This window comes from Haliotis rubra, unplaced genomic scaffold (genome assembly GCF_003918875.1).
Source record: "Haliotis rubra isolate DU_JTF1 unplaced genomic scaffold, ASM391887v1 Scf112, whole genome shotgun sequence".
In the NCBI taxonomy this organism is placed as follows: domain Eukaryota; kingdom Metazoa; phylum Mollusca; class Gastropoda; order Lepetellida; family Haliotidae; genus Haliotis; species Haliotis rubra.
In genome coordinates, this window is record NW_025765026.1 from 26,879 (window position 1) to 41,857 (window position 14,979).

Sequence of the window (14,979 nt, forward strand, 5' to 3'; positions counted from 1 at the left end):
GCTTGACAGAATTCCTCCTCCCTGGCCTCCGGGTCTTTGGGAGTCTGTGTTTATGTGATAATAGGTACTCTAAGGACTATCTTCTGAAAGAATTTTCCAAACCTGCAGAGGGTTTCAATTCTTTGAAGAGAGTCGTCTAGGGGTAGGGCCCACCCACCTCCCCGCAATTCTGTTCACTGATGAGAATTCAGCAGAAGGAATGATGATACGGGTCTAGGAGCCTACCCAGTTGGTGCGCATGCGCTAAGGGAGGTAACTCCGTGAGGTAGGGTCCGTATAATAAATAAAAGAGTTTATTTATTGTACAATCTTTTTATTCAAAAAACATTGATACAACTGTCACAGGACATTTTTCAGCCGGAAAATGCATAATATGTACCCCAAGGACGACTCTCTTCAAAGAATTGAAAACCTCTGCAGGTTTGGAAAAGTTTCTATAATATCTTTAGAGCCTGGAATGAATCATTGGTCATTTGGACTGATGGATGAAATGATGCCCGTAACTGCTCTGAATGAAACAACCCCCAACATTTAGTAAAGTCATAGATGTGTTGTGGGTACAGTGAATAATAATATATCAGTATGTCGTTTTCCTGAGTTTATCCTCTACATATTGTGCGTTCCGGGATGCACAATTGCGCTGGTATAACTCTGTCTCTATACAGTTTGCCACATCCCTGATGGATGTGGTGTAACACAAATGACTGATAATTGTGCATGTGATGAGGTGGTGGTGGGATGTAGACACCATGAACTGGTGTACCGGCTGCAGTACCTTCCTCAAGAGTGATCTCAGAACAACTGTGTCTTATGAAGTAAAGCAAAACACAAAAAGAAGCCATTTGAGGAGGTTGTTTTTAAGAAATATTATGAATTATTTAGCTTTGTTTAGTAATGGAATTGTTTGGGAGTGTTTGAATTTTTTAACAATATTGTGTAAAAAACTTGGCACCAATACTAAGGCTGATTGTGTTTTTAAGTTTGTCAGCACCATGCCCAGGGGTTTCGTCAAAGTGGCAAACATCACTATGGGTTTTGCTCCCACATCAAGCTGACATGCTTTGATAAAAATGAAATGTTGTCCAAGGGGGCATGGGACCAAACTGGCTCACACCAAACTCAATGCTGGTTTATGAAAAGTGCCATGATTACACTATTTGCATTGAAAGTGAAGTTGGTTTCTGCTGATTGACAGTTTTCCATGTGTATGTGGCAGTTATCATATCAGTAGTTATGTTGGTTTCAGTGGTGACTACTCAGCGGTCTGTGACCCCCTGTACAAGAGGTTTAGCATCAAGTGCGAGCTGTGTGTGACGACTTGCAAGGTGAGACAAGCGAGGTTGTCATGTCAGAACAGATTAATGCTATTCTTGAATTAATGAGCTTTGAACATGTGGGTGATATTTGCTTACTTTGCATCAATACATGTAAGAAAGAGATAGGTTTGGTCAAGCGGTGATTGGCCTGAAATGTTCTGCAAACCTTGCATGGCTGTGAGTATCACAGTCAGCACCATACAATTCAGTTGTATCATAACAATCTGCATTACCTTGGCCATGAGCTGATATACACTTAACAGCTACATTAAACCTGCTTACAATCACTCTTGCTCACTAATTCAGCCACTCACTCACTCCACTCACTTCTGTATGTATTTCTCACATACACGCGCATGCACGTCGTCATATGCACGTCGTACACGATGTTAAATCCAATTTCACCTCACCTCACCTCACTTCTGTATGTTGCAGGAAAGACTGACGGATGCAGCTCTCAGAAGGAGAGGTCAAAGAGTGTTGACCCAGCTCTATTCAGTCCCTTCCTGCAGCTCCTGGAGATAGGTGATGTGACTATAAAGAAAGGTAAGACAACCTCTGGGCCCTCATTGGATGTTTAGCGAAGGTGTTCGTCTTATCACTCAAATGACATAATGCTAAACATTTCTGAATGAAATATAGTTATAGTAGTGAACAAGGTGATGACATCACTTCAGAAATTAATCTGTGACGTGGAATGGGTTCTGGGGATTTGTACTAATAGCATGGAGAGATGGTATTCATGATCATGATGAGAGGTTCGAATGTATTGTACAGTGACAAGATATTTAACGATTTGCAGTCTATTTTGGATAATTCTGCAGTGTTGTGAGTTTAAGATCCATGTTTATCAGTATCCATGTTTTTAGCTTTCATCAAGAGCATAAGACAGATGTTCAGCCACATCAGCATTCGTGCCCACAACCAAATCACAGTGGCTATGTTGAATCAGTGCCTTGGCCTTGTAGAAGACACAGACCACCAAGTTAGGACTCGTTTCAGGTGATTCTGATGCAGAGTTGAATTCCATTAGGCATACCAAGATCTTACATGGATTGGCTTGAATGTTGATAGATTTCACCAAAGTTGAAAGAGTCTAACACAAGTATCGACCCGTGAAGATCCGGGGTATAATAGGTCTTCAGCAACCCATGCTTGCCACAAAAGGTGACTATGCTTGTCGTCGAAGAGCTTAATTAACGGGATCGGGCGTCAGGCTAGGCTGACTGATTGACACATGTCATCGGGTCCCCAATTGGCGCAGATCGATGCTAATGCTGTTGATCACTGGCTTGTCTGGTCCAGACTCGATTATTTACATTCTTTTTTCAGAGATCGCCCTTGGGGTACATATTATGCATTTTCCGCTGAAAAATGTCCTGTGACAGTTGTATCAATGTTTTTGAATAAAAGATTGAACAATAAATAAACTCTTTTATTTATTATACGGCCCCTACCTCACGGAGTTACCTCCCTTAGCGCGCCAGTTTCAACTGGGTAGGCTCCTAGACCCGTGATCATCATTCCTTCTGCTGTCACCGCCGCGGAACAGACGGTTTTAGAAATAGAACGCACTTCATGAGCCGGACAGCTGAAAGCCACTAAGAAAGCTATGTCTGAGACACCACCTGTATGTATGGTCTTTATTTGCCTAAAACAAGGAACAGTAAAGCTTTACAGTTGGTTGTTTCATAATTGTGACTTTGTATTAATACAAAATACGCTTAACTTTCCCGTGGTTTACGCGACGTTGCTCTGCCATGGCGGAAGTTTAGCGCGGCCATGTGGTCGTAATATTGCGATTAAAACCAACTATTACTTTCTCCGCGGTAACCTTCACGATTTTTCAATGTTTTCTACGGTTTATATGCTGCTGGCCGCTGTTAGCTACATGCTTGGCGGTTTGCTTTCAGGCCTTTTCATCCTGTTCGGTCTGTGGACAGAGAGAAATTCCACGGGCCGACAGGCATGAGCTATGCGCTGCCTGTCTTGAGAAGACGGGCCACCGACGCTGAGTCCTGCCCTATTTGTCTGGCCTTTTCCCCGGCCCAGAAGAGGCGGGCGTCGATACGCTTGTTTTATCGCGGAGATGCGGAGAGCGGAGGGGACCTGACGCAGGTCCCCCGCCTAAAACAAAACGCATCGCCAAAAAAGAAAAAATCCCGAGGCCCTTCCTCTCCTACCACTTCGAAAGTGGTTTTGACATGTCAGTAATGGACTCTATGTTTCAGCAGCATATGGACTCCGCGGAAGTCCTTCGCTCGAGTCGGGTTGGAGGTCTCCGCAGGAGTTCTCGCCCACTCCGGACGGGGCGGAGAGTCCGGGGTGGGATCGCTGGCTCGCTCGATCCTCAGCCTTGAGGCGCCTGTAGATCCGCTGCCTCTGGCTTCGATCCGACGCCGGCTGCTCCGGGAGAGGGAGGTGCTCCCAGTCCCCTCTCGAGTTAGCGCAGGGACCGCTGAGTATTCCTGGTATTCCGTCCTGGCGCACACCCGCCTTGAGAGCCGGAGGCACCAGTTCTGCCTGGCCTGCCTCCAGCGCCTCGGGACCGGGTCCACGACGCCGGGCTGGCGCTGACGGAGCCGCTCTGTCTGTTCTTCCCTTCCTGTGGTTCCTAGTAGCTAGGCAGTCCACCGGGTCGGGTTCGGGTCCTCTACGGAGGAGACCCAGCCTCTGACTCGGCTCGGGCGCCAGGCAATGGAGCTTGGGGAGGTTGAGGAGCAGGACGGAGGCTTCCGCTTTGCTTCGGGCCTTTGCGGGAGGTCCGCAGAGAATTGCCGAGGGCCTACCCCAGGCCGCTGTGCCTGCTGGTTGGCGCGGACTCGACTGAGTTCCGCTTTGCCAGGCGAGGCGCTTGCCCTAGGCAACCCTCGCAGACGCAGCTCCGCGATTCTGCCTTCGTTGGTCTCGACGGGTCGATCCTCTCTGTCTGGTGCCCGGCACGGTTTGACTTACCGGATCTCGGCGGGCGCTACCAGCTTGGGAGGATTCCCTGTTCGCTGTGCCAATTGTAGACGAATGTGTGTTCACTTCGCCGCCCTGGGAGGCTCGGCTTCCTCCGAGCAGCTCCGCTGCTCGGCAAGGGCTTCGACTCCACCTTTTGCCTCGCTGGCGCTTCGCGGCACGCTGCATCGACCCACGCAGGAGGTCTACCGAACGCATGCAGCAGGTGCGGTGGTGGTCCATGAGGCCTACCTCTCCTCGGTTCAGAGGTCGGCCCTGGAGGCGGAGGGGCATGCTGGCTACGGTCGCCGCATGTCGCTGCTCCGGCCAGCTGGAAGTGCAGGCTCACCTCGCTGACTCTTTGGCGGTCTGCTGCGCCGACGGTGATGTGCGCAGTCATGGGGATGCGAGGCTGTGGCTGTCGACGCCCAGGTACTCGGCAGCAACACAGCAGACCTTGCTGGCCCTCCCTTCCGCCTGGGAGCCACCTCTTTCCAGGGGCCCAGCAGGTCATACGGGAGGCTGCCGCTGCAGCTACCTCCTTCAAGGACTCTAAGGCCTTGTTGGAGCACCCGGTGTCTCGCCCGGCCTCCCGCCACCTTCCTCCGCCGGGTGCAGCCTACACCCGAAGTCTGCCGGCTGGCTTCGCCGCTGGTAGGTAGGCGGAGGAACAGGTCCGGCTTAAGGGTAGGGGCAAGGAGCAGTCCTCGACCAGCTCCCAGCCTGCTGGGCTGGAGGTCTGCCCCACCTCCCGTTAACCCATCAGGTTGCCGGGCCAAGCCGCCGGTGTCACGCCCAGTCAGCTCCGCTTACCGGGTCTACACGCCGCCCTACCCCATATCCCAGTGGGAGGTCGCCTCTATTCCTGCCGGAATGGGAGAAGGCTACCAACAACGCTTTGGGTGCTGGCCACGGTCAGCATAGGCCATCTCCCACTGTGGAAGCGCAGGTCCGCCCGACTTCACCCGCATACGCCGTGACTCCGTGCCGCCATGTCAAGCCAGGGCGACATATTGCGCGACGGTTCAGGCTCTGCTGGACAAGTCCGCAATCGAAGCGCATTCCACCGGGAGAGGAACAGGCGGGATTTTATTCCACGCACTTCCTCGTCCCGAAGAAAGACGGCGGTTCCGTCCGATTCTCAACCTCAAGGGTTGAATCGCGATGCTCAAGTACCATCCTTCAAGATGGAGACACTGGCGCCGGTGATCTCATCTGTTCAGCCCGCATTGGCTCACGCCAATCGACCTAAAGGATGCGATTCGATGTACCCATACATCCATCGCTCAAGCAGTACCTTCGGTTCTCTTTACGACGGATGTATTACCAATTCAGGGTGCTCCCTTCGGCATATCGACTGCCCCAAGGGTGTTCACCAAGCTCATGTTAGTCCCAGCTACCCTAGCTCGCCGCAAGGAAGGCGTTGTTACCCTTACCTAGACGACTGGTTGCTCGGAGCACTAACACAGCCAGCGAAGTCAAGATGCTACTCACACAGTGATAGACATTCTAACTCGACTGGGGTGGATCATCAACCTCAAGAACCGACCTGGTACCCACCCAGGACTTGGTTTTTCTTGGAGCCGCGATTCCAAACGTAACAAGGATCTCGCTTCCTTTGTCGCCCGACCGGGTCACCAGAGTTCGGGAGATGGTATCTTCATTCCTCTCCCAGCCCCAGGCACCAGCACGGACTTGGCTCCGCTTACTGGGCCATATGGCGGCTTAATTGATCTCTGTAGTGTGGCGGGCGCCGTTGAGGATGCGCCCCATACAGCAAGCTTTGGCTCGGTTGTGGACTCACACGGAGGATCTGGAGCGCAGTCTCACAGTCCCCGAAAGTGGTTGACACCTCACCTTCAGTGGTGGACAAATGTCGGAATCTCACCAGGGGTTCCCCTTGAAATCCCGACGCCAGCTCTCAGCAGTTCAGACCGATGTGCCCCTCACAGGCTGGGGTGTTCTGGCAGTTCGTCGGCTTCCGGACTCTGGTCCGGGCCGGCTTCCACCTTCACATCAACGCAGTTGGAACTGAGAGCTGTGCGGTTGGTATTCGAAAGCGCTTCAGAGAGCATGTCCGTGGCCAGGTAGTCCGCCTTCAGTTAGACAACCAGACGCCATGTCGCATATCCTGAAGCAGGGAGGCACGGTGTCCTCCCCAGCGCCCGGGAAGCGTGGGACTTTCCTCTGGTGCGCACTCAGTACGATTGTCAGGTACCCCTGTTTATCTCCCGGGCTGGAGAAACGGCGAGCAGATGCGCTCTCGCCGGATCCTGGCCCCGCACGAGCGGGATGCTCGACAGGCAGATATTCACAGTAATCTCCCAGTTGTATCGGTCGCTCGAGGTGGATCTGTTTATGCCCGGGCGGACGCATCAGACACCCTCGTTCTGCTCTCGGATACCGGACCCAGGGCGCTACGCCGACGCCTTCCTGCTGGATTGACGGGCAAAGTGCTCTGCTGCATGCCTCACCGCTACCACTCATTCCCCGTGGTCCTTTCACAGCTGTCCACTCCAGCCAGCTCGGCTACTTGTGCTACTGGCACCGCTACCGCCACAGAGCTGGTTTCCGTAATTTTCAGGTTTCTGGCTCAGCCTCCTGTTCTATTACCTTTGGCGACCGACATTTTCACTCAGAACGGAGCTTCCCACCCAAATCCACGGATTCAGTGGGTGGCTTGGCCTCTGTCAGGTCTAACCTCGAGGCACGCCGGAATTCCTGCAGCAGTTGCAGACACAATTCTGGCTTCGAGGCGGATTCGGCAAACGCTCAGTATGCAGGATAGGTGGTCCCGCTATGCGCCGCTGGTGTTCAGATAGGGGATTGCAGATCCCTTTCTGGCGGATTTAGTCCGGTATTGAGTTTTGCAAGCTCGCTTTGGAAGAAGGCCTGGCGGTTTACCATTCAGCTCGCTACTCCACCGCTATTTCCACTTTTCACACCCCTGTCGATGGTGCTCTTCTGGGGCAGCACCCTCAGCAGCGCAGCTGGCGGCGGAACGGATTCGACCTGCTCTCAGGCTTAACCAGTCCACCTTTGGGATTTGTCGATCGCTCGCCATTGGCTGTCCGGTCCCACTTTTCACACCTATCGGCTATTTCCATTCAGTTGTTGACCTGGAAAGCTGTTTTTCTGGTGGCGGTAACATCTGGTCGAGGGTCGGCGATTTACATGCTATGTCAGTCCGACTCGGGCGCTGACTGTGTGTTTCACACGATCGTGGCCAGTATTCGCTTCCCAGATACTTTACCGATCATCGTCAAGGTCGACACGCTTCCATGTGACAGCTCTATCGAACTTCCTACTCTTACCCAGCCTTCCACATCGGGACCACTCCTACGCAGCACTCACCCGCTGATGTCCGTGAAGACGCCAAAGTCTATATCAAAACTAACGCAGGGAATCCGTATGGTACCCAGCTGTTCTGTTGTTACGGTATGGAAGGCTGGTTCGCCAGCCAGCAAGCAGACTTTGTCTCGCTGGCTAGTCTCGCGTATTTGTGCCGCTTTATCAGGCTAAGGGCAAGCCTCCCCTGAGGGGTTGAAGGCTCACTCGGTCAGGGCAGTAGCCACCAAAAGCTTTTGCATCGGCACTCCCCATTGAAGAGATCTGCTCCGGGCCGCCATTTGGAGCCGCCAAGCACGCTTATACGCCATTATCAGCTCGACACGCATTCCGTGAATCGCGCGAAGCTTTGGTCGATTGTTCTCTCCAGTGGACAGTGTCCTGCCACCCTGACCGAAAGTGAGTCTTGGTTTATTGGTTTGTTTTGACGCTTACTGTACAATAATTCCATTATTGACATGTCTGCTACTGTGTGCTCACTCAGAGAACCTGTACCCCTTCGATTCTTCTCACGGAGTTACTATATCGCTAGTGAGTGGTATTTTGCTTTCCCCCACGGTGCTCTTATGTAAAAGCCACTTAGTGGGTGGGGATTCATTGACATTCGCACTACGTGCAATGTCTCATTATGCTAGTGAGGTCGCTCTTTGAGCACAATTCCTCCCTGTCAGTTCCTCCCATAATGCCTCTCAAGGAAGCTAAACTGGGACAAGTGACAGGTGAGTGTTATGGCTGCCTGTTCAATTTTTTTCCATGATAATGATCGCTATATTTTGTGTGTGCTTGACAGAATTCCTCCTCCCCTGGCCTCCGGTCTCTTGGGAGTCTGTGTTTATGTGATAATATGTAATTCCAAGGACGATCTCTCTGAAAAGAATTAACCAAACCTGCAGAGGTTTTCAATTCTTTTGAAGAGAGTCGCCCTTGGGTAGGGCCTCCCTCCCCCGCAATTCTGTTCACTGATATATTCAGCAGAAGGAATGATGATAATGGGTCTAGGAGCCTACCCAGTTGAAAGATGCTTAAGGGAGGTAACTCGCGGAGGTAGGGGCCAGATAATAAATAAAAGAGTTTATTTATTGTTCAATCTTTTATTCAAAAACATTGATACAACTGTCACAGGACATTTTTCAGCCGGAAAATGCATAATATGTACCCCAAGGATCTGCACTCTCTTCAAAGAATTGAAAACCTCTGCAGGTTTGGTTAAGTTTTTGATCAGGTGTGAAGGTCACTGAGTCTGCAAATACCCTACTGGATTATGGAAACATTGTTACTTTCGGGTCACATTTATCTTTGGCCTTAGCTGGATTTGTACATTAGGAACTATTTACAAGTTATTTTGAAAATATTGTCTGTCCTTTCGTGCATCAGGAGATTTTTTGCATAAAAACATTCTTGTCTGATTATATTATTTTGTAGAACAATCTTTTCTTTGTCTTTAGATGAGAGACTTCTATAAAAGATCAATAATTTTTTATCAACAGATAGTAAATAATTTCTTGAAAAGCCCACCCTTTGAAGTAGAACTGCGTATTAATGTTACAAGTTCACAAGAACTGAATGTTCTCAACGTCCTCTCTGTTTCTCAGAGTCGCAGAGAAGGACATCCTCCTGGTGGTGCTGGTGAGCTTGCTGGAGAGCCTGCTGTCCGCCATTCCACTCACTGCTGCCACTGCCTACCACGAGGTGAGACATGTGCTCACACTGATATAAGTTTCTTACACACCCGTAGGTGAGAAACCCATGTGAGAAAACTGGTATCACACATATGTGTGAGATCGATTTCTAATCGCCTGATTGGCTACTCCATGGTGATGACCTAGGGTCAGGTTATGACGGACTACTTTCCTGATTAAAATTCATTGATAAGTTACTCGTGCTTCAATCGAACAGAAACCTGTTACTCTTGCAAATATATCCCTTTACACCTACCTGTTGTTTTCGCGATTGCAACATAAACAGGTATTTATACAATGAGTCACAAGTAAAATAAATATAACACGAATCTATTTATTTCTAATTCCTTTTATTAAAACTTTTGATTCCTAGTCATGAATTCAAAATAGCTCCAACAATCAGTGATACCTGTGTAAACAATTATGTGAAACTCACCGTTAGAGATAAAGCCCTTGATTCCTTGAATATTCAAAATGTACAACACTGGTACTTTTACTGGAGAGATGCGACAAGTGTCATGTGTCGCCTTGCAAAAATACCTGACACGATAACATCAGTGCCTGTCCATTGTGAGATCGATTTGACTCGTTGTTTCTTGATGCATTGATGAAGATGACATTTTTCACTGATACACATGATGAAGACCCACTTCCAGCTCCGAGATACTATGTGATTCCAATGTTATCAAATTCACTCATGACAATCAGAACCAAAACACACTCGTTGAAACAATGTCACGACGACATGTAGTGCGTTTGCAAGGCCTCATGAGTGCAAATGGCGCACGTCCTTTCTATTCAATCGAACATGTACAGGAACGGTTGATCTACACATAAGTCATTGCTCAAGATATTCCTCCGAAGCATGATAATGAAAAGTTTATTTCTTGATAACTTACAGGATGTAATCATTTCACAATTCATACTGAAAACTCTGTAAATTCCATTACATTCCAAGTGGCAGTTTCTGGCTCGAGGAAAACGAGAAGGATGTGGCGAAGAAGAGTAGTCCCCATTGATAGTGAAGGCGTAACCTCAGCAATGTCACATTTAAGCTTCACACTGGGTGCACCTAATTTCACACACTCAAAAGATGGGAGAACATTGAGCGGCGTAAACTGGTACACAAGTACAGATCCCCAATGTGCAGAGATATCAAAACAATCTTCCGTTGGCGACAACCACCAAGCGATAACGATGACGTCACTCGCTCAAATATTTTACGCTTGCAAGAATTAAAATCATCCACATTTGCATGTAACATAATCGTTTTAGAGGGTTTAATTAATTTCTGTGATCTTATCTAGTTAACATTATCACCATTGCCTTGATGATGCGAAGAGGTGGCAGAAACCTTTTTGTGGAGGGTCACCATGGGGATGAGTAGTGATTAGGAAGCCAAGTGACGTCACTCATTCATAAACGTTGTTGTGTATTATTGCGCACAGCGACGATGAGAAAACATGAAATTTGAATCTATTCGACCATAAAATGGTGCGATTTTATGGTGTGTAAGAAACAGATTACTGTACTCGTGTCTGTCAGATACCATTTATCTTACAACTTGTTTCAAAACGTATTTAACTCGCGAAAGATAAATGGTATCTGACAGCCACTCGTTTAGTAATCTCTATATACCCTGCGTCATGGCAACAGTCAATGTCCAGATCTCTGTAATCTCTGATCGTCACGATATGGCTGCAATATTGCCGATGTGACGTTAAATAATAACTCACTCACTCATTGTAATCTCTGCAGGTCAAGCTCCTACAACAAGACATGGAATAAAGTATATTGACAGTCACTTTGATGTCATTTTAACATCTGGAGTTCACCTGGCAACATTGCATCTAAATCTGAAATATAAACATGCAGTTATTATGTTATGCCTTCAGGAAATATCTACAAATAAAATCGTATTACCCATGGTATACCTAGAACTTATGATACAAACTAACGTTTTTATGTTCACATTATTTGTGTTTCAGTTACATGCTATTGCTGATCATAAGAAGATGAGCACCCAGAACCTTTTAAGCAAGTTCCGACAAGGCATATGCAAGGTATAAGTGGATGATATGAAGATGTTAAGGCATTTTTGTAGCTCACCTGTCCTGAAAGGTGCCATTTTAGTCTCAGTATAATTCTCAAAGGGTCTTGATGTTTAGTGGTCTAAACATGTCAGCCGCAGGATTCAGTTTCAGATACTCGTACTTTGAGAAATGTTCGTGTCCTGATGTATGGTTTTCCTGTCACTGCCTTGTATAATCAGGACCATTTCTGGTGTCCCCCGCCATGATGTTGCTGGAATATTGCTAAAAGCGGCTTAAAACCAAACTCAGTCAGTCAGTTGTATAATCAGGATGATTGTGGGTTGTTGATACAGCCTAGTACATATTCCAACAGCAAGTTACAAAGTCTCGTCATGCATTTGGATGTTGTCGCCCAGAGCTGTGTGTCACCTACTCCATCCCACCCTGGACTGATGGATAATCACACATGGGCTACGTCTTTGCTCCCTCATTGTCTCATAAAGTGTCAAGTGGAAGCCTTGAAATGTATTAACACCCATTGGCTATTAAAGACCTGAAAAAGCCATTAGTGTTAATTTTCTTTCCTATCACTGACCCCTGTGATTTTGAAAAGTAATCCATAAAAACAAGGCCGTATTTTAATGTGACTGTAGCTGATCTTGTCTTTTTGAGTTTTATGTACACTTGTACACAAGTTTGTCTTATTCTAAACAAAAAGTTGTTTTCCTTCTCAGTTTCTGGTGGAAGCCATGCATGATGCAGCCACAGGAAGCGGGGATAACACCCCAGAGATTATACTACACAAGGTGGCAAGGGCTCTCAAGTACCAGGACGTCAAGACCTTCCTGCAGGTAGCCATTTGTTCAGCATAACAATCGGGAAGATAACTCTGCAAAGTGTTGGGCAGACAACTCAGACCGGTAGTACTTTAACAGTGTTTTACTGCAGCAGCGATAACAACCATAGCATCATAACGAATAACTTTTGATTTGTGACACTGAATAAAAAATTTCAATTCAGATATTTGTTTACAAGTTTGATACTTTTCACTTGTCATTAAAAGTATTCATTGTGTTCAATTTGTGTCTGTTTTAAACATGTGGTATGTACTTACAGAATTAACCATGGAATATCTCTGGTGTCATGAAATGTTGGCAATAACAGCATAACACCTGTTTCATCACTCTGCTGAAGTAATTGATCCGAAATTGTTTTCTAGATAAATTAGACAAGTTGGTATTTTTGTCCAGATAAATGACAGTGTCAGAATGTGTTAAACAGTCTGTTGCCATGGTTTCAGGGGTCTGAGAAGCACATCGTCCCATTCCTTGTGAGTAAGGCCACTCCAGTCGCCTCAAACCTCCTGAAGATGATCTCCACACTCCTGAATATAAATGTAAGAGATCGGTGAAACTTGCAGTGACAGCTATCTTGTCTTGTCTTGTAATTGGTTATAGTGTGTCCTTTCCGTCAGATCTGTCTTGCATCTAAAGGACATTACCCTTACGTTCCAGACACGACGTCTGCTCCTCGTGCACAACATGAAGTACATCTTCTCCTATCTGGTCAGACTTTGCCAGGCCGCTGAGCTGGAGAAAGCTCTGACATTTCTACAGGTGGGTACAGACATCATTTGACAAGAAACAATTTGATCTTGTTCAAACCTGTTCACAGAGATCCTTCTTTTTTCGGAGAATAGCCTTATCATTCACATGCTACAATTACTTTTATCTCAGAAATCATAGAGATTGCACATATCTTGATGAATACTGATATTAGCTCTTGGGCTCAACATAAACCACGAAAGTCCTTGACATAGCCTTAATGTTGATTGTACATATTTAAGGGTCCAAAGATTCCATTACTAAACACTGAACTTGAGTGGAAAACCTCCTTGGCCTCCTTTCACAAAGCACTAAGAATGGGAGTTAAAGTTAACCTTAGTAAAGGTTGCTTCGTGAAAGGACACCCTGGACCACAGAAATCAGCTTAATCTATAAGACTGAAATGATTGACTGAGAATGGGGTATAGATGTTGAATGAGCTGCGAGTGGTTGAGTATGGTGTTAACTGAACGATGAATGTGGGCCAGTTAAGGGTGACTTGATGAAGATTGAATATGTTGCTTATGACTTCATGTTTCACACAGAGTGAGGCCAACATGGACCTGGGCAAGCTGATCCGCCTCGATTTCCAGCGGCTTCACAACGAGCTCCTGCTTCATCTCAGCTCCAACTACCAACAGGTATGACATAGATATCAGATCAATATGAAAAAGGGCGGCGGGGTAGCCTAGTGGTTAAAGCGTTGGCTCGTCACGCCGAAGACCCGGGTTCGATTCCCCACATGGGCACAATGTGTGAAGCCCATTTCTGGTGTCCCCCTGCCGTGATATTGCTGGAATATTGCTAAAAGCGGCGTAAAACTAAACTCAGTCAGTCAGTCAATATGAAATATGACAATGTCATTGTTAGGAGACAGACACCATTGTTAGTATTGGGAGCAGTAACTGGTGGCCCCCCTTGGTGTGTAGAGAAACTGATTATCAAGGGTTCAAATCCTGTTTTGAGCTGATTGTATTACTGTGTGAAAACCGTACCAGTGTTCATGGGTTTCATGAACGTGCTAAACATCTAAGACCACCACCATTTTGGGCTTTCTTAAATACAACTGAAACACAATTCAAAGTGATGTTAATCCCAACTTGCTTTTGCAATATATAAGAACACAGACATAATCTTGACTGTATGTTAAACGTCTGGAGGAAAATGTATCTTCAGCATGTTATGAATTGAGGTCCAAAATGCCCATATTCAAATGTTTTTAATTGATACAAATCCTCTTAGCATGTATTTTTGGCCAAAGTAATGGAAGGCATTGGTACTTTTGATATTTGAAATACATATGGCTTTGTTTGTGTCTTTATGTCATAATGAATTGTTTTGACAATATAGTGTTTGTCAGGTTTGACATTGACATCCCACCTTCCAGGTATTCAATGGTCTGAGGACCCTGTCATCTTACGACGGTCATTACCAAGGACCGAAGGACATCACCACACCGGAACAAATGGTAGGAGCTGGTCTTAGCGAATACCTGTAGAAGGCTTGTGCTTCGTAGGGATGCTGGGTTAGAATTGGTCCTAAAAAAACTATGTTGTTTACTGTTGGCTTGTGTGATTTGTGAGCCGTGAGAGCATGTATTGTTACTCAAAATACTCTGGAATATATTGTATAGCTGGATATACCAAGGTTCCCTATAAACAGTAAAGAAAGCATAAGTCTCATGGGTGTAAGCTGTCACTTTGAGCTGTAGAACACCACACAAAGACCAGGCTGTTCTTTTGGTGCTGTTCCACTTTTACTGAAATATTTTCTTTGTTGATATGTTTCCAGAAATTAATCGGAGCAAAGAGTTTTGTTCAAATAGTTAACTGATATCATGGAACTTTATGTATGTGCCTGACAATTCAGTGATCTACACAAAGGAGGACACAAAACTTGATGTTTGTGTTGAAATACTGTGATGTAAGAAAGCCTAGGAATATACATGTAACACCTGATGTCCCATAGTTCACTAACCCACATTACAATGTTGAGCTGGAGGGGCTTGCTTTACTCATAGTGACATTGCACAGACTGACGTGAAACTGACCATTCT

At 46.7% G+C, this 14,979-nt stretch overlaps 1 protein-coding gene and 1 long non-coding RNA gene across 2 annotated transcripts in view; both read left to right on the forward strand.

Moving 5' to 3' along the window:
• Positions 1-1,239: 1,239 nt before the first annotated feature.
• Positions 1,240-2,303, forward strand: LOC124289428. Its single transcript, XR_006901691.1, has 3 exons — positions 1,240-1,325; positions 1,752-1,862; positions 2,186-2,303. It is a non-coding gene; the product is annotated as an uncharacterized LOC124289428 (long non-coding RNA).
• A 1,710-nt stretch (positions 2,304-4,013) lies between these two features.
• The window catches only part of LOC124289838 (serine/threonine-protein kinase ATR-like), a 65,749-nt gene continuing 54,783 nt past the window's right edge, over positions 4,014-14,979 (forward strand). The window contains 8 exon segments of the mRNA XM_046726517.1: positions 4,014-4,216; positions 9,200-9,296; positions 11,275-11,349; positions 12,054-12,170; positions 12,620-12,715; positions 12,834-12,935; positions 13,469-13,564; positions 14,311-14,391. Coding sequence (XP_046582473.1) covers positions 4,014-4,216; positions 9,200-9,296; positions 11,275-11,349; positions 12,054-12,170; positions 12,620-12,715; positions 12,834-12,935; positions 13,469-13,564; positions 14,311-14,391 — 867 coding nt within the window.